Source organism: Patiria miniata, unplaced genomic scaffold (genome assembly GCF_015706575.1).
Source record: "Patiria miniata isolate m_02_andy unplaced genomic scaffold, ASM1570657v1 HiC_scaffold_24, whole genome shotgun sequence".
Lineage (NCBI taxonomy): Eukaryota > Metazoa > Echinodermata > Asteroidea > Valvatida > Asterinidae > Patiria > Patiria miniata.
The window spans coordinates 14,387,042-14,409,584 of NW_024037063.1; the positions used below are offsets into that span (position 1 = coordinate 14,387,042).

At 39.8% G+C, this 22,543-nt stretch overlaps 1 protein-coding gene across 1 annotated transcript in view; it reads left to right on the forward strand.

Annotated features, from left to right (window-relative positions):
- The window catches only part of LOC119732057 (plexin-B-like), a gene marked incomplete at its 5' end in the record, with an annotated part of 54,473 nt that overhangs the window by 5,810 nt on the left and 26,120 nt on the right, over positions 1-22,543 (forward strand). The window contains 11 exons of the mRNA XM_038205426.1: positions 5,865-5,997; positions 6,457-6,616; positions 6,975-7,074; positions 8,253-8,370; positions 10,051-10,182; positions 11,557-11,652; positions 12,576-12,681; positions 13,077-13,270; positions 15,416-15,564; positions 17,656-17,791; positions 19,315-19,451. Coding sequence (XP_038061354.1) covers positions 5,865-5,997; positions 6,457-6,616; positions 6,975-7,074; positions 8,253-8,370; positions 10,051-10,182; positions 11,557-11,652; positions 12,576-12,681; positions 13,077-13,270; positions 15,416-15,564; positions 17,656-17,791; positions 19,315-19,451 — 1,461 coding nt within the window. The remainder of the gene's footprint in view (positions 1-5,864; positions 5,998-6,456; positions 6,617-6,974; positions 7,075-8,252; positions 8,371-10,050; positions 10,183-11,556; positions 11,653-12,575; positions 12,682-13,076; positions 13,271-15,415; positions 15,565-17,655; positions 17,792-19,314; positions 19,452-22,543) is intronic.

Below are 22,543 nucleotides of genomic sequence, written 5' to 3' on the forward strand. Positions count from 1 at the left end.
GTAGCCCAGTTGATTATATGGTGAGTTTTATTGGAAACTTATTTTGAGAATATCTTTTCGGGGTATAACTTTGGGAAAACTCACATAATGGAAATTTTGGACATTTTATGCCACCGTAGCAGCAGAATTTGTTGGTAAAATGTCGCCAACATGTGCAGACTAGTAAATGTCTCACACTGCGCATGTGCAGCGAGTAACCCCCAAGTGACTACACCGGCAATAGGCTATGAACATACGTGTTGTGTGTCTGTGGCCACGGATGACTGAGCATTCGTTGTTAATCTGTCACTTGGGTCAAAACCTGTGAGCCAAGTTTTACAATGGCTAAGATTGCTGGCTGGTTTGATATGCGACGTCGTGCAGAGCTTTGTGTGGAAAGGGGTGGTGGCCATGTTGAAGGCATTGGGCCATGATGAGGATGGGTTAATCACCGTGTTTAAACTGATAAATTGTTTTATGGAAAGGATGTCTTCTTTCTTTAAATTAAGAAGTTCCACATGCCCAGGTTACCAGTTACGTTTTTGAACAAACTTGGCCCAGTACAGGCTTTGACCCTTGACAGAATAACAAGGAATGCACAGACACACAATCAATGTATCATTGGAAAGAGGACACATTGGTGTTTCGCATGATCTTTAACTTATTTGAAAATATTCATAAGATTTTTTATAATTAACATTTACATATGGGTTTCCTCTTTTATGATACACCCTGTATTAGTCAGTCAACATTCAAGATCTGTTAATGAATTGTATGAATGCCACTCTCATGTGTAGGGGCCGTCCATAAAGTAGGCACACAATAAGGGGGAGGGGCATTGTTAACCTTGTGCACAGCATGCGTACACGGGGGGAAGGGGGTCCAAGCAAATGCGTATCTATGAAAAGTGATAATTTGCTTTTAATAAATTGTCATAAAATCAATGTACTTTCTCATATATACTTACCTTCCAGGACAAGCTTTTATTCATAAAAAAAATCATTCATAAATACCTCAGACAGTTTAGCTATTCCTGTTGGTCGAGAGCCCGTCACGTGGCCGGTCTTAAACGGATGATAAAGACATGGCTAGCTGGTCTTAAACACTTTTCCAGTGTCACAATAAAATGTGGACTCCTAAAAATCCAGTGCCTCTTACCGTTTCATTGGTTGAACATTCACAATCCTCACGTAGGCATGCGCAACACTACAAACGAGACAGAATTTTATAGTTCTAAATTCAAAACGCGTCAATCTCCATAAAAGGGTTGTTTACATCTTACTCGCCAGCTGAACACTCCATTATTTTGCTAGAGGGATGTTTCAAAAAGCATGAAGTGAACTTGTTGAACAAAATCGGGATTTTTTGAACGAATTATTTGATATTTTTTTACGGATAAGGTATTTATGAATGGGAATAAATATGTGCTCGGTCGGTATTTATCACTCTGTTTAATACCGCTTAGAGTCTGGGTGCTGATAATTACCCTCGCCTCCAGCTCGGGTAATTATCAGCACCCAGACTCTAAGCGGTATTAAACGAGTGATAAAAACCTCCGGAGCACACATTTATTCCCTTATTATAACACATGAACTTCAGGCCCCACCATTTAGATTTATCTTCCCTGTGCCACCACCAGCCAGTGCGTTTAGAGGTCATTAAACTTCAGAGAACGCGACATGATAAAAAGGCGATTGTTATACAGGCCCTTCTTTAGTTTTGGTCAAGTACATGTACAGTCAAGAGTTTTTTTATCATTCAAAACAACTTCTGCAACCTACAGCTGACTTCCCTTAAATCTAATAACAATATTTTTGAAATTGTCTTTCGGTAGAAAATTTTCGTACGTATTTTACAGTTCATGCAGTGCGAATCTACGCGGTTTTGCGCATTTGTGATGCATTGCGGTAAACATAAATTAACACAAATGAAAAATTAATGGCATCTGGTTAGCTGGATTAAATAATTGCACATTTTTTTCATACATAGTGCTAATTAATTATGCGTATCGTATCAAGACTGATTGTTCCTTTACACATTGTGGTGTTCATTGTCAGAAAAAGGACACAAACATCGTTTGTTGGGGTTTAAATTCTCTTTGGCCATTCAAAACTGAACAAGAGCTTGGACTTGTTTTTTTCCAATGACAATCAGTACAATGGAAGGGGAAGTAGAAACTCAGAATTCTTTTTGAATTTCCTGTTTCTGGTTTTGGTGCAGAAAACAGGAACTAAACCAGAAAAAACACCATTGAAACAATAAGATAATATCTGCTTTCTCATGCAAACTGCTTTGTGTTTGATGGCAATTATAAAACAAGCTCAACTTATTTCCATCAGCAATATGTGGCCAGTATGATTTGAAAACGCTAACTCGGGGAGGATTAGACACCAGTGGTATGGCAGATACAGGCATGCAACTTTTCCTCTGATCCGCTGATTTCCGCGTTTTTTTAATTTCTCGTGAAAGCCATTACAAACTGAAAAACACTGTACAAAGTCTTGTGTGGTTTGAATTTTCCTCTTTTTTTCTAAATTCCCAGTTGCATGCCTGCAGGTAGCAGGCCTCGACATTAATCGAGGCCACCAAAGCCATTGGCCGCTTGCCCTCCCAGGATTGCCGCAGTCCTCTTAAAAGATCACACTGTCCACATTCAAGTTGGCCAGCATGCCCTTTTTATTTAATAACAGATAATAATAATAACGGAGTCTTATATAGCGCACGTATCTACCAAAAATTAGGTACTCAAGGCGCTGGAAATTATGTCTATTATTAAAGAAAGGTAAATAAAGCATATGAGAAATATGAGACCCATTATGTAGCACCTTATAAGGGTTGACAAGGTGCTGCGGCGCATATTGCAGCCACTGCCAGAAACACCGGGGCAAACCCCTTCTCTTGTCACTGGGTTCTTTAACGTGCATTACACAACACATGTGACCTACGGCTTTACGTCCCACCTGAAGGACGAAGCAATAATGGTAAAGTGCCTTGCTTAAGAGCACAAGCACCATGTTCCCACGGTCAGGATTCGAACCCATGTACCACGGCACACAAATCGAACACCGTAACCATTGGACCACAGCACCCCACACTATGACAATGTACGTACCAATAAGAAGTGGCCCAGCCCTTTTTTGTTAATGTCGAGGCCTGAGATAGGTGATGGGATTGTGCCTTTAACATGTTTAATGATACAGGCATGGCATTTGGCACACAGTCAGAGTATGTCATGAGAAAGATATTTGGCTATAGGGCCATCGCAGATTTGTCCTTTGAAAAAATATAGGTAGAATAACAAGCAATGGCAGCCGTATAAATTTTGTTTAAAGTTGTTTGTTATTCTGCCTATATTTTTTCAAAGGACAAATCTGCGATGGCCCTATAACCAAATATCTTGGTTAAAGACATATTCTGTGTGCCAAATGCCATGCTTGTATCATCAAAGACACAATGCCCACAAATATTTACCCTATCTGCACACTACAGATGATGCTGTCCCTTGGGGATAATCTTCAAAAACTTTTTTTCCGGAAGTTGCAAGTTTGTTGATATTCCTTAGATCAACAGTACACTATTGATCAGGCGCGGATCCAGGGGTGGGCCGCGGGGGCACGTGCCCCCTGTCAAATTAAGTCCACAAAAAAATTAAATGAATAAAACAGTGAGGAAAAGAGGGTGAGGTGAGAGAAATGGAGGGAAGGAGGAGGGCAACCTTCTAGCAAAAATACTGGTGCCGATATTAAACATCAGCGGCCTGCAAACATTGTGTACTGGCCGTATGACACAGGGAACTCGAGAAGCTTCGAAATAAACCGCGATCCCGGCCACCGTACGTACTCCATACGCAGCCTCGACTCCAGGGGTGCGTGCTCGTTCCTTACACTAACCCCTGGCTGTGATGATGACGTAAATGATGCTGAATGGCTATTCACAGCGTACTGCGCGGGCATTTCGAAGATTGCACGCCGGGCGCGCCCATAATGCGCTCGCGCTCGCGTGCTTAGCTTTGCACGTAACGTCACGTACGAAAAAACAATTATGATTCAAAAGTCGCGATGCCTGTACGATTTGGATTATGTCAGCCGCGTTTTTCGCTAAAATAACCCCTGTATCTGTGGTTGTAAAGGCACGAAAGGGGTACATACATTTAATACAAATCTTTGCTAATTAACACAATGTCCAAACGTTGTGTTTGCGAGGATTGATTTTTCAAAATCACAACTTTTAACATTTTAAAGATGGCGTCGGCACGTAAAACGGATACACTGCAGCCCTAATTATAATATACCGTATTTTGGTATATTTAAATTACACAATTCCAGGGGTTACAATCGTGCAAGGCATGATGGGAAACAACATGGCGCTGCAAGATCGTACCCACGGGGCACGAGGTTGCTCCATACGTAACCCTGCATAGTATATCGATTTATGAAATGCGATTCATATGAGCGTGCGTACCGGTACGAAAAACACGCACGTTTAGCGCGATGAGCGCAACATACACGCTGTACGCTGCTCTTTGTACCACACTATTAGTCAAGTGTACGGTTTTCGTACGAACACTTTGCCAGCATTTCTTCGGCGCTTTTAAGGAGTCCAAAACATGTCCGTTTCCGTAGAAAATTTCCATTGAAAATCTTATCTTATTGATAAACTGAAAATTTGAACTTGATACAAAACATTGGAAAGCATCATGCAAAAGTTTACAAACTAAGTCTATACAATTCCCTTTCAAAAATAAAATGCACGAAAACAATTATGCAGACGAAAATGGTTATCAAGTGAAAAACAGAAGAAACTTAAAAGGCTTGTTAAAGCAAGAGTATATATTAAACCTATGAAAAAAATCCTTATTTAACTTAAAACATTATGCTCAAATAACTCAGGGAAAGAGGGGCCAGGAATCGCCGCAGATTGCACCACAGAGCATCTAATTATCAAAAAAATTCCCGGGGCCCTTAAGTGGGCCCCGGACCCCACGCCGAAAGACATTCGCGCTCCGCATTATTAGTCCTCGGGGCAGATCTCCCTAGCCCTACGCATCCTTAAAACAGTTTACAAACTAAGCCTATCCAATTCCTTTTCAAAAATAAAATGCAAGAAGCTGATTATGCAGTTATCAAGTGAAGAACAGAAGGGACTTAACTAGGCTTGTATAAGAAATACATGAGTACAATTTTAAACTAATGAACAAAACATTAAAAAAACACATGGTGTTACCGCAAACCGAAGCGATAATGGAAAAAAAATTCTAATAATCTTCACAACATTTTGCTGAAATTGGGCCAGGAATCGCTTCAGATTGCACCACAAAGCATCTATAGAATCAAAATTTTCCCGGCGCCCTTCAGTGGGCCCCGAACCCCACGCCGTAAGACACTGCTCCGCGTTCGCATTAGTCCTTGGAGCAAATGCCCCAGCGCATCGCCCATTCCAACAGTTTTCTAAGTCAATACAATTCCTTTTTTTAGTACAATGCTTGAAATTATGCAGACGAAAATACATGGTCTGCAACTTTGAAGTACACAGTAGCTTAAAATTTGTAAAAACAAGAGTATATTTAAAAAATAAATCCTTATAAGCTTAACAACTTTTGCTTAAATAATTCAGGAGGAAAGGGGCCAGGAATCGCCTGAGGGCAGCATGCACCACAGAGCATCTATGATACAAAATTTCCTGGGGCCCTTAAGCGGGCCCCGGACCCCACGCCATAAGGGCTTCGCGCTGCGCGCTCGCTACATTAGTCCTCAGAGCAAATACTCTAAAGGTGTGCCCCCCGTCAAAAGAAATCCTGGATCCGCGCCTGTTGATGTACTGGAAATATTTCAAATTCTGAAATAAAAAGTAACACACTTATTTTGCTTTTATCCCATTCCATCAAGGTGCACTCGATACCATGACTGTCCACTGCAGGATGTGTCGACTCGTTGGTTGGCCTACAACGATGCCCAGTGCATTGAAATCAGTCAAGTCATTCCCCATAACAGCCTGCCAATCACGCTGACTGATCAGCAGGTACAGTCACCGAATCTATTGAGGAATTTACATGTTCTAATTTCCCCAACTCAAGTGGAACACTTAGGCCAATAAAAAAACATCTCGCTTTTCTGGTCTGCGCGCGCGTCACCGTAGGCATGTGCGTCAGCAAAATTAAGAAGTGTTGTTTTTTTTGTCAGTGTAAAATGATGTCTCAAAACTACCAGACGCTGCACAATTTTAATGTGTTTTTAGATCGAGTATAAGCTTTATGTGGCCTCTCTGGGCTCCCATATATGTTGCACTAAATTTAGTCGGGCACAATTTGCAAACGATGTTGTAAGTTTGTATGCGCCCAAAATCACGCAAGAAATATAATAGGTATTGACCCCTAAAACCCCCTTCTCCATCCTCGCCTGAGATCACATTCAAACCTGCTCCATAATTCCTGTTTCTGACTAATAGTTGCGTCTCTTCGCTCTGTACTCATATATGTAGATAATGTTGACAGTGCAGCAGTTACCAGCTCTGCTTGATAGCTGGCAGTATGAGTGTCGGTTTGAAGAACATTTCACGAGCCAGGCAACCAACTACAATGGAGATAGCTTCAATTGCATGACACCACCAGCAAGCAACATACCTGCAATACCAAGTGGAGGTAAGTTAAACAAAAGAAATTCAATGTCAAACTGTGCAGCTGTAAACTTACTCTTATTGTTGACTTCACAATATACCCCTTCACAATATGTGGTGCGATCAAGCTAAATGAGTTGTTTGTCGACAGATTTGAAAAGAGCACAATCTCAGCATTACTGCTGTGAAAGCCACATGCTGATACCATTTTTAGTTCAAAAATTATGGAAGTTGGAACACCAAGAGATGTGATGAAGTGGCCCTATTTTGGCCTGTATCTCCAAATGAAAATTCCCGACAAACAACTCATGTAGCTTGATCGCATCACATATGCTCATATTCAGACCCTGTATTGGATTTTATTTGCTTTCTTGGTCATTCAGAAGACCATGTGACAGTTACACTGAGCGTCATGTCTACAGAGACAAGTGTGGACTTTGTCGATATCGACTTCAGCTTCTACGAATGTGACACCCACAAAACGTAAGTATTTTATATGTTTGACATACAAGTTCCCCATGTGCAGGACAAGAAGTATGGGTTATCTGTTTCTTACAAAAAATTCAGATTTTGATGGATTTTCCATCGGGGAGATGAAATGTGTATTGTGTACATGTATCTCGGTGAAAAAAGACAACAAACCCTTGCAAGCCCTTTAGTTCATTGGTGAAGACATCTGCACGTTTAGGCAGGAGGTCCTGGGTTTGAGTCCCACCTTGTAAGCTTACAATCTTCTGATAAACTCTCTAAGATGTCAGTCACACATCCACGACTCGGCCAAGACTGTGAGATTTTGAAATATCTTGAAAATCATACCAAATAGGTAGCAAATGTGGAGCTAAATTCAAATTTCATATTCCAAGCTCTAGTCTGCGGACCATGACCAGAATATGCTGCAATGTTGTCCCGAATACAAAGACTGATATGACCTTGAACCGAATATTACGATTTCGGTATGACTTTGCTACAACTTGGATCCATTCATTTGTATTTTTTTTTTCACGACTGAGTCCCTATCTCGTTATGACATATCCGACAGAGTACCGACAGAGTACCGACACAACCAATTGAGAACCAACACACAAGATTGAGAACCAATGCCGAAACGACTCCGAAACGACAGAGGGATGACATCTTTAGAATTTCACGTCGTAATGGTCATATCAAAGTTGGTCAGATAAAAATTGGCTGACTATGTACGACCACTGCCGATCTCGTACAGACTTTTGTAAAATTGTTACAACTTCGTTACGACTTCGTTACGAAACAACCATTTGAGTACAGACAGAGAACAGACTCTGATCCATTTTGGATTTTTTTTTTTTTTGCCGACCATCATGATATGTTTGAACAGTTGAAACTAATCGTGGCTCCACTGCCGACCGTGCACGACCTGTAGGATGCCAAAACAACGCTCCAGAAGTCGTTCCGATGAAGTTCAGATGTCATTCTGAGCTTTACGATGTCATGGAGTCTTGCGTCTCAGCACGGTCTTATCGTGATCGGGAGGCTACATTGTGACAATGTGACAAGCGCCTTGTAGCAACGAGTACACGATATAGTGCAAAACTGTATATTAAAAAAATATTCTACTATCAAATTTTACTATCAAGTAACTATCGAATTCATTTCACTTGTAATTTTTTTGGTTTCTTTTTCAGCTGTGTGTCCTGTGTTGGAAGCGAGTGGGCCTGTAATTGGTGTGTGTTTGAGAACAAATGTACTCATGACAACTCTACGTGCTCTAAAATGAAAGAAATCTTCGTAACAGGACAATATGTAAGTCCAGTTTATTGTTAAATGGAATGAAAATCTGGCAATACTGTTTTTGCTAGATCTACAAAAGTGCCCGATAGGCCAAAAAAAAAAAGTCTCTGGTTTCTGGTATGCGCGCGCGTCGCCATAGCCATGCGCGTCGGCAAAATGCAAAAGTTTTTTTTTTCAATGAAAGATGATGTCTCAAAACCGCCAAACTCACTGGTTTGACTGGAATCCTGCTGCTGCACAATTTTAACGTGTTTTTAGATTGGGTTATGGTCCAGAATAAGCTTTATGTGGCCTCTCTGGACTCCCATATATATTTGCACTAAGTTTAGTCGGGCACCATTCATGCCATTTGCAGTCATCAGCTGACATTTGAAGCAAAAAAATCAGGTAAAAAAAAAAAAAAGCCGCGTCGCCGCACCACTTTTTGGGCAAGCTTCATACCAGAAACCGGAGACTTTTTTTTTGGCCATAGGTCTGGGAACATGCAAAGTACATGTATATAAAAAGGATTTCAAGCCTTGATATGATATCATCAATAAGCATTGGTATATTTTTCATTTTGTGGGAATGCAACTAAGGATTCTCAAAAAGCTCTCAATGCACTGTACCTTGTAAGTCTGAAGCCACTATGCAAGATGCAGTCATCATGGTGTACATTTCTATTTTCTTCCTTTTATCACATGGGCTATTTTCAGAATTTGAACGTAGTAAAAAGACAAGCTTTAGCTACTGTAAACAAGCATAATGATAAAGACTTCGTTAAAAATGCAATTTCAAGAATCGTCGTCACAATTGTCTTCAACCTGCATCACTAGCGTTAAAACCTCAGTTGAAAAGTTAAAAATATTCAACAAAGTCCTTTTCAAGGCCCGTCTTTAAAACAAAATTGGATTTAATCAGTCCTTCTGTTTTGAGGCGTGCGATCACACCCCCACGCCATCACACGCCTAAATGCTTCCTGAGAAGTGCGAATAATCGCACGCCTGAATCCCTCAGTACCGCACACCTCGGCATACATTTACAGCATAATTATACTTCATAATTTGTGAAAAATAAAGTGAAGAGAAAATGGCTTTATTGTAAACCAAGATGAATATTATGAAATAATATCCCAGCTTGGACCATAGAATCACACACCTAGAAAAATAAATCGCCTAGAAAATCACAGGCATAGAAAAATCACACACCCAAAACAATCCAGGTGTGCCCTTTTCCACACACCTGTGATTTTCAAACCAGAAGGACTGATTTAATAAATCATATTGTTTGCCTAACCAGGGTTGTTAATAAAGATATTGTGTACTACAGTTGTTGAAAGTTGTTGAAACAAGTATTCTATGTCATTTTGTACTTCCAAACAGTAAGAATACACAATAAATTATAAATTGCTTTTTTGGACGAAACAGGTTTTAGGGTCATTGCGTTTAAATGGTTATATTTTTCGAACGGGTTGAGCAATTTCAGTAATTTTTTAATCTAAAAATGAAATTGACTTTCCAGTCATTATTATTTTTGATGCTACACATTTTGTTTTAAATAAATATATAATTTTGGGGTTTGGGTTCCGCTTTTTTTGACTCGCCCTGTAGGTCACAGGTTACCTACTCCCATAATCCCCCAACCCTAATCCCAGTGTAAGGTTCTGTAATCCACCCCCTTTGCCAGACATGTATTTGCTTTTAACTTCGCCAGAGTCGAGGAACTGCAATGCAGGGACCTGTCTCATGCCCTCAGCTCCAACCCCAACCTGGTGAAGTGCTGATCCCTAATGTCATCCAAAGGGAGATTAATGTCACTGTTGACAACCTACCAGATGCATCAGAGGTTAGTACAACTCGGCCAAAAAAAGGAAACCGTTAGCTCGGTGGTCGAGTGGTAAGACATCTACACTAGAAAGCAGGAGGTCGTGGGTTCGAGTCCCACCCGAGTGATTTTTTCCCAACTTGCACTCGGGAGGTAACACACTGAGTATACAGTGTTTATACATCGGTGAAGGGCAAAACCTAATTTGAAACTTAATTGTGTTTACGGTAAGGCAAATGCCAAGACACTTGGGACCAATTTCATGCCGAAACCAGCGAAGTTCTGAGGAAAGTTGTGCTTACTATCGGCCCATGGATGGGACGCTGCTGTTGTGCGTATTGCGGAAAGTACGCTCAACTAATTTGGTCTGACTGTGCACAAAGGCATGGCATCTTTGCATGAGCATCACGATACTTGGTCTGCACCAACTCCCCTGTTTTGTGCATTTAGTGGATGGCAGAAAAGATTTTGCTTACACTGAACTCGTGCACATGGAGATTCAATTGTTGTATCACTACTTTTTTAGCAAATTGTGCACCTTCTTAAAGTTGGCATGCTATTTGCCTTACTTACTGCTTATAGTTTTTGTGAAATAAATAAAAGCTGCATGAACAGAAAGCCCAGTGCTTAGAAGCGCCATGAAAATTGGCCCTGTAAAAAACTACAGAGATGAAACTTTTCCGATTTTAATCGGAAATCCGATTTTTTGAAGTTTCCAACGAAATTTCCGATTTTCTTACAATGTGTCCCACAAAATTTGATTTTGTAACGATTTTTTCACAAAATGTCATTTTATTTCAATCATAATTTCGAAGAAAAGTGCCCTTGTCTTTCGGACTGTTTCCTCGAGTAAGAAGTGAACTTATTAATTGATGACTCGGCTACTCCGTTACCATTTTGTTTTTTCATCGTAAAATTTTGTTTGAATCGAAAAATAAAGCAGGAGTTGGTGTCCGGAAATTGGGCATGAAGTGTATTGTTCATGCATGCACATATGTGTAACTGCGGCGCGGCCCGGATTTCAGACACATATTTTTGTTAGACCTATTTTTCCAATTTTTTTGCCATTTGCCAGTTTCATCTCTAAAACTTAAATACTGGCAGTGTGCAATTACTATCGAGAAAAGGATTTCAGCCTTGAAATCAAGCTCTTTATGGAATTATTCCTATAGACAAATCCGGCGGCAGCCATTTTCTGCGGTGGCGCAAAACTCGCGGGAGTCGCTTTCAGGTAGTACACACGCACTCCGGGCTCCTTCAATCAATAGGAATACCAAAATGTGCGTGGGCTTCGACTTAATAAACGCGTGCATCATGCGCGTAAGCGTGACACCACCGCAGTCTATTTCTGGTCGCCGGATTCCACTTTAGTAACGTCTTTTGGTTTTTTTGCAGACTACAAGCTTTCTGTGCAGCCTTGATGTAGAGGGATCTGCCCAGAGTGTAGCTGCAACTCGTGCTGATTCAACTGTGACCTGTGACTCGAAAGCAGTGAGGAAGTTTTGCTCTCTCTCATTTATCTTGAGCACAGTGTTGTAGCCAAGTTGTTTTCCATTTCGCAGTCAGTTACAGGAAAACGAAAGGCCTTATGAGGTCCACAACGGGCAAGTGGATCGAGTACAGACTTCACTTGTCCTCTGGTTCAAAATCGGACTTGATCCTGAGTCTTAGGAGACCTTTTTAAAGCTACAGTCCGTTAAAGCGAAATAATTCTTGTTGAAAAGCATACTTGGTTTAAAGATAGAAATGGCGCTAATCTCCCTGTGAAATTATTCTTTCTGGGAAGCTGCCATTTTGAAGAAATCAATGAAAGAAGGCCATTCCAACGATGCGCCTAAAAACGCATTCTTGGAAATTTCCGTTAGTAGTTTCTTTTTAATTTGGCAAAGCGCACGCAAGTGTTGACACGAAGCACACTATTGCTTTAATTCATCGGTTCAGTGCGCGACCTCGCGTAGCTGCAATCGGCTGAATGAGAATGTGTCCCGGATGCTGAATTCAGGCACAATTTGAAACATGACTGAGCAACATTTAACTTGATATCGAGATCCTAGAACATTGTTTTCTCGGAATAAACAGCATTCACTGAACTAAAACTTCGTCAGGTTGGTTGTTCAGCACCCTTCTTTAGATTTTGAGCACTTTGGTTGCTTCAAATGAACATAATGCACAAATATGATTGACTCTACTTTTAAGTACGAATAGTTACAGCTCTTGACATTTGAACACTAGCAGTATCTCTCTGAAAAAAACAACCAACCAGGTAGGAGACACACAAGCATGACTTGATTTGTGCTCTGGCTCAAACTCAGACTTGATCTCTTCTTTTTTTATAAGACCTAGCGCTCTAACAATTGTTAGTACATCTACCAATGCTGACATTGTTCATTTTTTTCTATTATTTGATACCACAGTACAATTACACAGCCACTGTGCAAGAATTGAATGCATCTCTGACACTGCAGTGGACAGACAAGGATAACGTCATGCACACCCTGGATGATACATATGATTTCACAGGTCAGAGTTCAGGAGGTCAACATGTGACCTGCCACTATCTTTGGTTTATACCTGATTCACGGTACATTCCCGATAATTCCTCCGTCCATGTCTTTGAACTACTACCCAGTCTGAAATACATGTACAGTGTAACTGATCTAAGCCAACATCAGTTAAATTAGGAAACACAAAGCTGTACAAAAGCTGTACAAAATGTTTAGGTCTCCATAGGTTCGTGCACAAACATGGATGCGCCCAGCAGGCATTACTTTGTACACGAAGTTAGCGCTCTAGTAGTTTAATATAGCTCTATGGGCTGGGCCCACAGTGTGAATATGAAATTGTTTTCTGCAAACAGCAGTGGGTTTTTATCTATGGGACTTGTTACACAATGTTGTTGTGTTTCTCAAATATAGTGACACTGTACAAGTGTGAGGTCTTGCGTCCTGACTGTAGCCGTTGCATTTCTGACGAAACTACCCGTGCTGAGCTGGGATGCATGTGGTGTGGGGATACCTGTGGGGTGACAGAGAGCACTGTGTGCATGACAGCTGACGAGAAGGTTACTCTGCAGGACAACCGGAACTGCCCTGATCCAGTACTAATGCAGGTAACGTCAGTGGACCAGTGGCCCCGCCCCCCTCTGGAGTTTTGACCAATCACAGCTGTGATTGGTGCCTGACATGCATGCATTTGCATATGACACCCATATTTGGAGCATGTATTGTTGCCCAGGTGCAGAGTGGGCTGGGTTCAGTGGACTGGTCAATTCTCAAGATCAACAGTTCTTGACAATATTAACAGACTTCGACTATAATGGGCTCTTTGCACCATCAGAAGAGGGCGAGTTTTTACCACTTTTAAGAGCCCCTTGGATGGGACACCGTGTGTGCGTACTGTACTGGTACTAAGCACCGTCGATATCACAATTTTCAGTAATCAATATGTCGGAAATCCAATATCGAGTATATTTGACACATCGATTATGAATGCGTTAAGTCAATTTAAAAAAAAAAAAAATCATGGAAATCTCGCACCTGTTATTAATTTTTGTGGTCCCCTGGTACATTTAACGAAGGACCATAGAGTGATTCCTTGTTTGCATGGGGATGGTATTAAGTCGTGGACACAAACACAATTTGCTGCTGACTTTTATTCCATTATACAGCAAACTTTAAACTCAAAGTAAAACCACAAGCGGGAGATTTATTTTGACGATAATCTAACGCATTTAAATGCTGATGTCGATATCATCCCTCAATTATCGAAATTTCAATATTTCGATATGATTAAAAAAAATGCTATTGGCGATATCGATATCAAACCAATATCGAATAATCGAGTAATATCGATACATCGACGGTACTTAACTGATACTGGGGCTTGTGTGTGTGTGTTTTTTTACGAAAGTGTACTTGTTGGGTACCGAGCACATAGGAAGCAGTTGTGCCCCTTGAAGGGAAAATACAACATTTGCAAACATTGAAGAAAAAAAACTACCGGTACCAAGTTTTTGCAAAATACCTTACTAGGATGTTGGTAAATGACAGTCTAGAGCAGCATCCTGTAAAATTATGACACCTGGTGTGAAGTCATTTTCAAGAAAATAGTATTTTTGTATCCATTCCAACAGTGGTCGGCCGACCACCGTTGGAAAAACCTAACTATTTTTCAACTACTGCTCAAACCCTACCCTTTTTTCAGTTCAAATTTTGTTTGCTATTGGTTACATGTTCATGAACGGGTGCAGGCCAGCTACATGTAGACTGGTTCCCATACCTTACAATTTTCAGGCATCTATAAATTGATCCATTTTATCTTTAGTGGAGTCAAGGAACCAGACTACTTGAACATTGTTGTTTTTCTTGGTTTTTCCAGCATTTTCGAACACAAAACTTCAAACATGTCAGTGTAACATCATTTGATCTATTATACTAACCCCTCAAATAGTCACATTTCTGAAAATTACAGCAAAAGCCAATGATGTACATTCCCTTTAAATCGGTTGGTGTCTAACATGTCTAACTATACTAAATTCTAAAGAAGATGGGATGAGAGGAGAACAATGCTAGAACTCCATAAATTCCATCTGCAAACTTATGTGTTTGGTTTTTGTTTTGTTTGTTTAATTGCAAATCAATGACGTAGTTTCATAACACTGGGTACTCTGTGTAATCCAAGATCTAGCAAGAACATTTTTGATGTTACATTGTTGACCTTAAAGCTATAGTCCATCATTTGTAATTTGTGCATTTTGTTCGTTTGAAGCAACAAAAGTGTTCAAAATCTAATGAAGGATACTGAAAAACTAACCCGATGGAGTTTCAGCTCAGCTTCAGCTCTATATTCCGAGTAAAACAGCATTCTAGGATCTCAATTTCAAATCAAAAGTTGCTAAATCATGCTTTGAATTGTTTTGAATTGCAGCTTTACGCGATGTCGCGCACTGATCCGACGAATTATAGCAACCGCGCGCGCCTGTGCGTCGTTCCAATGCTTGCGCGCACTGCGCCGAATAACAAAACGAACTACTAATTTAAATTTTCCTACGGTGCTTCTTAAGACGCACCGTTGGAAATGCCTTTTTTCGTTGATTTCTTCAAAATGAGAGCTTGCCAGAAAGAATAATTTCACAGGGAGTTTAGTCCCCTTACTATCTTTCAACCAAGTATGTTTTTCAACAATAATTAGGCCAGTTACTTTTTTGGATAGCTGCAAATGATGGACTCCGGCTTTAATTGGTGTATTTCTGTAGGTGTATCCGCTATTTGGACCTTTTGAAGGGAACACTCTACTGACAGTGTCAGGGACTGACATAGGACTGCGATACAGTGACGTCAGAGAAGTGACACTCGGAGGCGAACAATGCACTTTGGAGAATTACGCGTACAGTACTGGATACAGGTAATTAGTTTGTGAAATCAATCAGCGGAGGCTGATAGAGGATTTATGAAGGTTTCTAGCAAGAATCCCTGTTGCTAGAGTAACCCTAACCCCCTAGTACTTCCTCAGGACTACCCTGCTAAATCCAACAGAGTCCGACGGGACTTTCCTGCTCAATCCACTGTGCCTCATTTTCAGTTGTCTGCTGAATCCAACGGAGTCCAACAATGTGTTATGATGCGGTTCAGTTGCCTGCTGAATCCAACATTTTGCACGAGGAATGTACACCAGGGGTTAACTGCTCAATCCAACAGGCTCCATCGGGTATGTGACATAGTTGGATCCTGTTGGATTCAGCAGGGGTAAAGATTCTTTTCGGACTTTTTTTTTTTTTAAAAGGAAAAATCTCAACATGGAACTATCAGGAGAGGATAGCATGGTTAGGGTTTCAGCATTTTGAGCATGTTACCAAAAAAATTTACGAGAAAACAAGACAAGATTTATTTTAACTCTAATTTAATACTAAAGGTGAAAGTTTTAAGTTTTCAGTGAGGTTAATTTAAAGGTGGAGTGGAACATTGCAGCTATCCAAAATGTAATTGACCAAATTATTCTTAAAAATCTTACTTGCTTGAAAGATAGTCATGGCACTAAATGTTTTGTACACAAAAATCGGGAGCCAAGGATGATGTTCGGTCTAGCCGAATGTTCAGTACAGCGACATTCCATTGTAGTTGGTTTGTCATTTGGCAAGTCCATGCATGGGTGTGTGCAAGCATTGACACGACGCACACGCGCGCGCATGGATGCTATTTGTCGGTTCAGAGCGTGACATCGCGTAGCTGCAATCAGCTGAATGAGAACGTGTCCTGGATGCTGATTGCAGGTGCAATTCGAAAGAAAAATGACTCTGCAACTTTTGACTTGAAATTCAAGATTCTAAAATATTGTCTTGGAATAAACAGCGTTCACAGTGCTCTTTTTCAGGTTTCAAAAATTCATATCACATGTTGCTACTGCTGGCATCGATGTTGCCAACAGACTCCCATAGCTGCCAACTAGTACGATTTTTTCGTAATTATTACAAATTGTTTGTTAAATTACGAAAATACGATTTGCCACTAAAACATTACGAATTTCCCATTTTCTACCTAACGAAAAAAAAAAAATGTAAAGTATCGTTTTTGACCGAAAACTTCTGGCGAAATGTCGCGATAATGGATGGACTGGTGACAAGTCTAATAAGAATGCAGTCAAGCACCTGATAGACATCAATGCAGTGTGCGCAGTGGAGTACTTGAGGACCAGATTAAAAATATTTTTCAATGTTGTGTCATTTGTGTGCATCTCGTGGATGTGTGGTTGTGTGTACTGTATGCGAGTACTTTTCAGTGACGATCGTGAGCACATTTAGTCGCTTATTGCCGGGATGAGACCCATCAGTGCGAGATTTTAATCATGGAATTTAATAAGAGTATGGTTGGAATAATTGGTAATAGAGTTTGAGTTTGTCACAACGGACAGAAAAGATAAATCAGCATGCGTTTGCAAGGTATGTTGGCGGGATATTTCTATTGCATACGGTGGCCATAGATCATTGTGTGTAAAAACATGATACGAACTCGAAACTCAACATCGATAGCATGCATCTCCAAAAAAATATGCGCACATGTTATTGATGTTATTATTTATTTGACTTCAACAAACTAATACAGACATTAAAACAAAATTAATTTAAAAAAAAATATATATATTTTTTTTAAATTTTTTATTTTTTTTAAAAATTATCTTTTGGCCTACAGTACATTATTTTTCACAACAAGAAGGGTATACACATGTATGTGTACATGTAAACCATGTACCTGTACTTGATGTTGGTAAAACTTTTGATAAAACGAGAAGTTGAAAATGACCGCGCGGGTTGATTACTAATTGGGATTTTGAAATGTTGGCAGCTATGGACTCCCATGGGCTATGCACAAAAGGTCACAAAGTTGGCAATTTGCAGTAAAATGCATTCCAGGTCAATGTAAACATGTCAGCCCTACAGCTTCCAAATAATGCCCAAACCTGCACTCATTTGTTAGTTTTGGATTTATTTGCACTCTGCAGCGTCAGCTGTCGTACGCTAGAAGGGGCTGCAACACGCAGGCGACGCGATGTGACACCACTAACCCTGCAAGTGAGGATTACTGGTAGAGATGGAACGATGCAGACTAGTCAGGGAGACGTGACTTTTGGATACAAGGTATGCATAACAGTGCTTAACCAGTTCGCGTCGGAGGACGCGATAACACGCACTGGCTGTTTTTATACACATGCATGACGGGTTAAGATGTCAAGATTGCCTCGATCGATTTGCCTCCAGGTGACGTCTAAACATGCTAATCCCTCATGCCTTTTGTACACAAAGTCCATGAAGTCTGTGGAGGTGGACTGTGTGTTGATCTTGAATTGGCCGTTGTGCATGGCCATTGTTTGACAATTACGCTTTAGTGCACACCTCAGAGTATTTAAACATATGAGGTTTCGGCAAGAAATATCGTACAATACTGTTGAAATGACTCTTGCGAATCAGTATTTGTGGCGTTTGGCTGTACATGTATATCAGAATTTGGCAGGAAAATATGTGTGTATGTACATGTACGTGTATACATGTGTATTGTGTTTCGCTTTTGTATATTTTTTACTTTTTTATTATGTAATTTGAACACAAGGTCTCGAGGTCTCGGTCTCAGACCATCAGGTCTCGGTTTTGGTCTCAAACCTTAGGTCTCGGTCTCGATCTCAGTCTTGGACCTCCTGGTCTCGGTTTCGGTCTCGGTCTCGGACTTCCAGGTCTCGACTACAACACTGAAATGCACTATAAAACCCAAGAGGTCTTTCATTGAGGTCAAATGGAATTGTGATTAGAAGCACAATTTTGGAAAGAAACTATTTAAAATTCTATACTGCTTGCCTGTCAACCATTGGCAAATTGGCAAGCTGTACCAATAAAGCCCCAGTCACACATTTACTGTTTGGAGCTACAAATATCCACAGTTTACCAAGAATCAATCGATCACAATGAACCGTCGAGATTCGTGCAGAAATCAACTTTCTAAGAATGCACTACGGTTTCAGGACAGCGAGCCACGACTGTCCTTTAAGGTTTCCCTACAAATACACCATGGTTTGTCAAGAATAAGGACGAATTGGAATATTGACGTTAACGCCACAGTTGTCTGCGATTGGGCCATTGATGACCAAGGTTCTCCTACGAATAAAGCGTGGATATTGGTAGTTCAACCTTAGCAGAACCCTAGCACATCCGGGCATATCCGTAGGATATTTTGTAGCGAATTCATAGAGATTTCTACCACAAATGAGCTACGAATCTTCAAGAATGTGTACAGATAGCCACGAATAACACAACAAATAAGTATGGTTGTCCTACCAATGTCCCACGCGGTTGCACTACAGATTGATTTTCATGACGATTCACCACAGAAGTTTTGAACAGTTTAAAACTTCCATAGCCCCTCCACAATACCCAAGGAAGATGACGGATAACCACGGATGAATATGGTAGTCCCACGGTTTATCACAAATTTCAAACCGTGGAGTTTCATAGCTCCAAACTGTAAATGTGTGACTAAGGCTTAAAGCAGTTTCTTAGGTGTCTTTGTTTTCAAGCTCTCATCAGGAAACTTAATTATCAGCAAATTATAGGGTCGGTCAAAACATAACTTTGAATCAAAATTTCCCCAACACATTTTATTGATCTCTCAGGACCCTGACATTTCGGGTTTCAGTCCCGAGATAGGTCCACAATCTGGCGGCACTAGGCTGACAATCTCCGGCCAATCTCTGGATGCTGGGAGGTTCATCGAAGTGTTTATTGATGACATGCAGTGTGCTGCTGAAAGGTGGGTAAAACTCGTACTCTAGCAATATCTGTGATTTTTCTCTCTTCTGCTTGACCACCTTGCACAGTTGACTGGATTTTTTTCAAAGGAATTTGACGGCTGAAATTGTAATGGGCTTTAAACACATTTTTGGAAAAAAATGTTGCAACCTGATGCCAATTTTTGTTTTCATATATCATCTCAATGAAAGTCATTCATTGCAAAAATGATAAGACATGAATCTGGGACTGAGAAACATTTCAAATTTTGTTAGGAAAAAATTATCTTGACTCTCTATAGACTTTGTACACAATCGCGGAAGTGGCATCAGGTTTTTCCATATTTTTAGATAAGATTTTCTGGGGTAACAAGGGGAGCTCGATAACCAATCTTTGACTGACAATTTTTAAGGCTTAGATTTTTTTTTATTACTAACATTTCCTATTCCAAAATAGCATCAAGTGATATTCGTTTTCTATTCATTACTAACGTCTTTTGGTCTTCATATGTCTGGATTTTATTTGAAAGAGTGAAAAACCAATGGGGGACAACTCTTTTTGAGTAGTTTTTCACGCTTTTACAGGGTGAGTTAAAAAAAAACGAAACCCAAATGGCAGGACCAAATTTCAAATGAAGTTTTGCCTGTAGCACTTTAAAATCTAGGATATGAAAGACCAGTCATTAAGCTTTCATTTAGTACAAGAATCATTCAAATCGCTCATGTACTATTCAAGTTAAGAAATTTTCAATACAAACACTGTTTTAAAGTTCTGTCCATGGATCACAAAAAGGTTTGTTCTTTTAGCAAAACAAAATCGATACACGCACATCCCTTTGTGAAATTTTTTCGTCTTTCTGAAAGAACACTTACCTTTTTTGTTATCTGTGGACAGAACTTTTAAACGGTATTTGTGTTTAAAAGTCCCTAACTTGAAAAGTACATGAGTGATTTGAATGATTCTTGTACTAAAAGAAAGTTTATTGATTGGACTTTTATATCCTAGATTTGAAAGTGCTACATGCAGAACTTTATTGAGGAATTGGTCCTGCCATTTTGGGTTTCGTTTTTTTTTTTACTCATTCTGTGAGTGAATTTTCTGTTGTTTTTTGAGTGGTTTTTAGTGTGACTTATAGGGAAGAAGCACTTTAAAAGAATGAATTAACTTCCACTCTTTTTTTAACCCTAACCACCCCAACTCCATCAAAATCCATTCCCCCATTTTGGTGGATTTTTGGGGACTTGGTCCAGAAGGCCTGGCATGTCTAAATATTGATGGAGTATGATGGACTTGGGCCTAATGGCCTGAAGCAGTGCTAGGGGTATCCGATTGATTTTGCCTAGCTTCCTGTACTGCTATTGTGATAAAAGCCATGTGTATAGCAAGTCCATGAATGGGCAATTCCACGGTAACGGAAGGACGTTTTCACTCATGAAACAAAATTTCAAATGTGTGTATCACAGACACTGTTCATAGTTACAGCAAACAAATGTCACAATTGTATTGCTATAATGCTACTTTCATTTTCCACACTTTTGGGGGGCATGAATGCCTCCCGTTTATGAATTATGAATATTAATGAGGTCGGTAACGGAAGGACGGTAAAACGGACAAGGGTTTTCCAACTTACTCGCGTTTTGCGTAAACTCTGTGAATTTTATGGGGCAATTATATTTTAAAGGTAAGAAATGGAATCCCTGAAGCTTTATCTATACTATACCGCCTTTCATTTGACTTTAAGTGTTTCGGTAATATAATTACAACGTTTTAAGCAGATTATGATTTGGTAACGGAAGGACGGTAACGGAAGGACAAAAGGTTTACTCAATTATAGCATGAACAAAATGTGAATTTACACTAATTATACAAGTGAAACAGATTGCTGAAATGTGTAACTGAATGTGAAATCAACAATATGCAGACCTGGCATAAAAAATTATACCCAAGAAACTATTGAGATAAAGATAGAAGCCTGCTAATTAATGATAACAAAAGAAAAACGAAAACTACCCAAAACACATAATTCACGAACACAAGACAACTACAGAAATGGACTTCAAACCCATCACCTCAATCCTTAAAAGTTTAAATACACAGTTTTTGAGCACTTGAGTATATTGGTTACATGTTCACCAACAACTTTTAATAATAATACCGGTAGGTTCAGTGGTTTACTTAAAGGGTGGGGGGGGGGGGGGCGACCAGCCTACATGTACATTTAAGGTAAAAACATCTACCGGTAGAACTGATGGCTTCAGTTAGGTGTTGCTTTTAATTGAACTCTAAAATCAATGTTTGAAATCAAATTACAATGATTTAGAGTAGTAACAATTAATTTATAAACATCCAAACTGAAATTGTTAACTTGGGCATAATTTGTCAAAGATTGCACCTCACATGTCTTACACATGTAAATTGAATGAAAGTGCCCCAAAGTACCGGTACTTTCTGCCATCTCATTTTTGACTTAATTTGCTTCTGGAATGGCTTCACAGAATTCGTATCTTTCTCTATTGTTCATGAATGCTGATGGCAGCAACTTTATGATTTGATTTTCTGCAACAACTCCATACATGTACAAGTACTGGTACATCAGCATATATGTACATGTACATTGTACATGTTGTACATGCCTGTGCCTTCCTTTGTAATAAACACCTTGCCCTGCTTATCCCGCTTTTGTGAAGGTGGGTCACATGAATGTCCTTTCAATGCTCATTATACATGCATGTATTTGCAGTGATTTTCATTTTTCAAACATGAGCGCAAATGTCGTAACATTTGATAAAAATACGATTTGTCCTTCCGTTACCGTCCTTCCGTTACCAATTTGGTAACGGAAGGACGTGATTTAATTAATTGTAATTAAAAAACGAGAAGTACAGCAGTGTCAGTTATAATGTCATATTGAAGGCCTACCTAAACTTGCTTTGGACAATAACTTTCAATGCATTCATACTGCAAGTTTTAAAAATAAATTAAAAATATGTATTTTTTCGGTAACGGAAGGACATTTTCGAAGGCTGAAATATTAGGAGTCACTGAAGCGAAGCAAATTACGCAAAATATTAAAAACAAGTTTTAGTCGGTTTTTCAAGACCAATACTTTCTCAT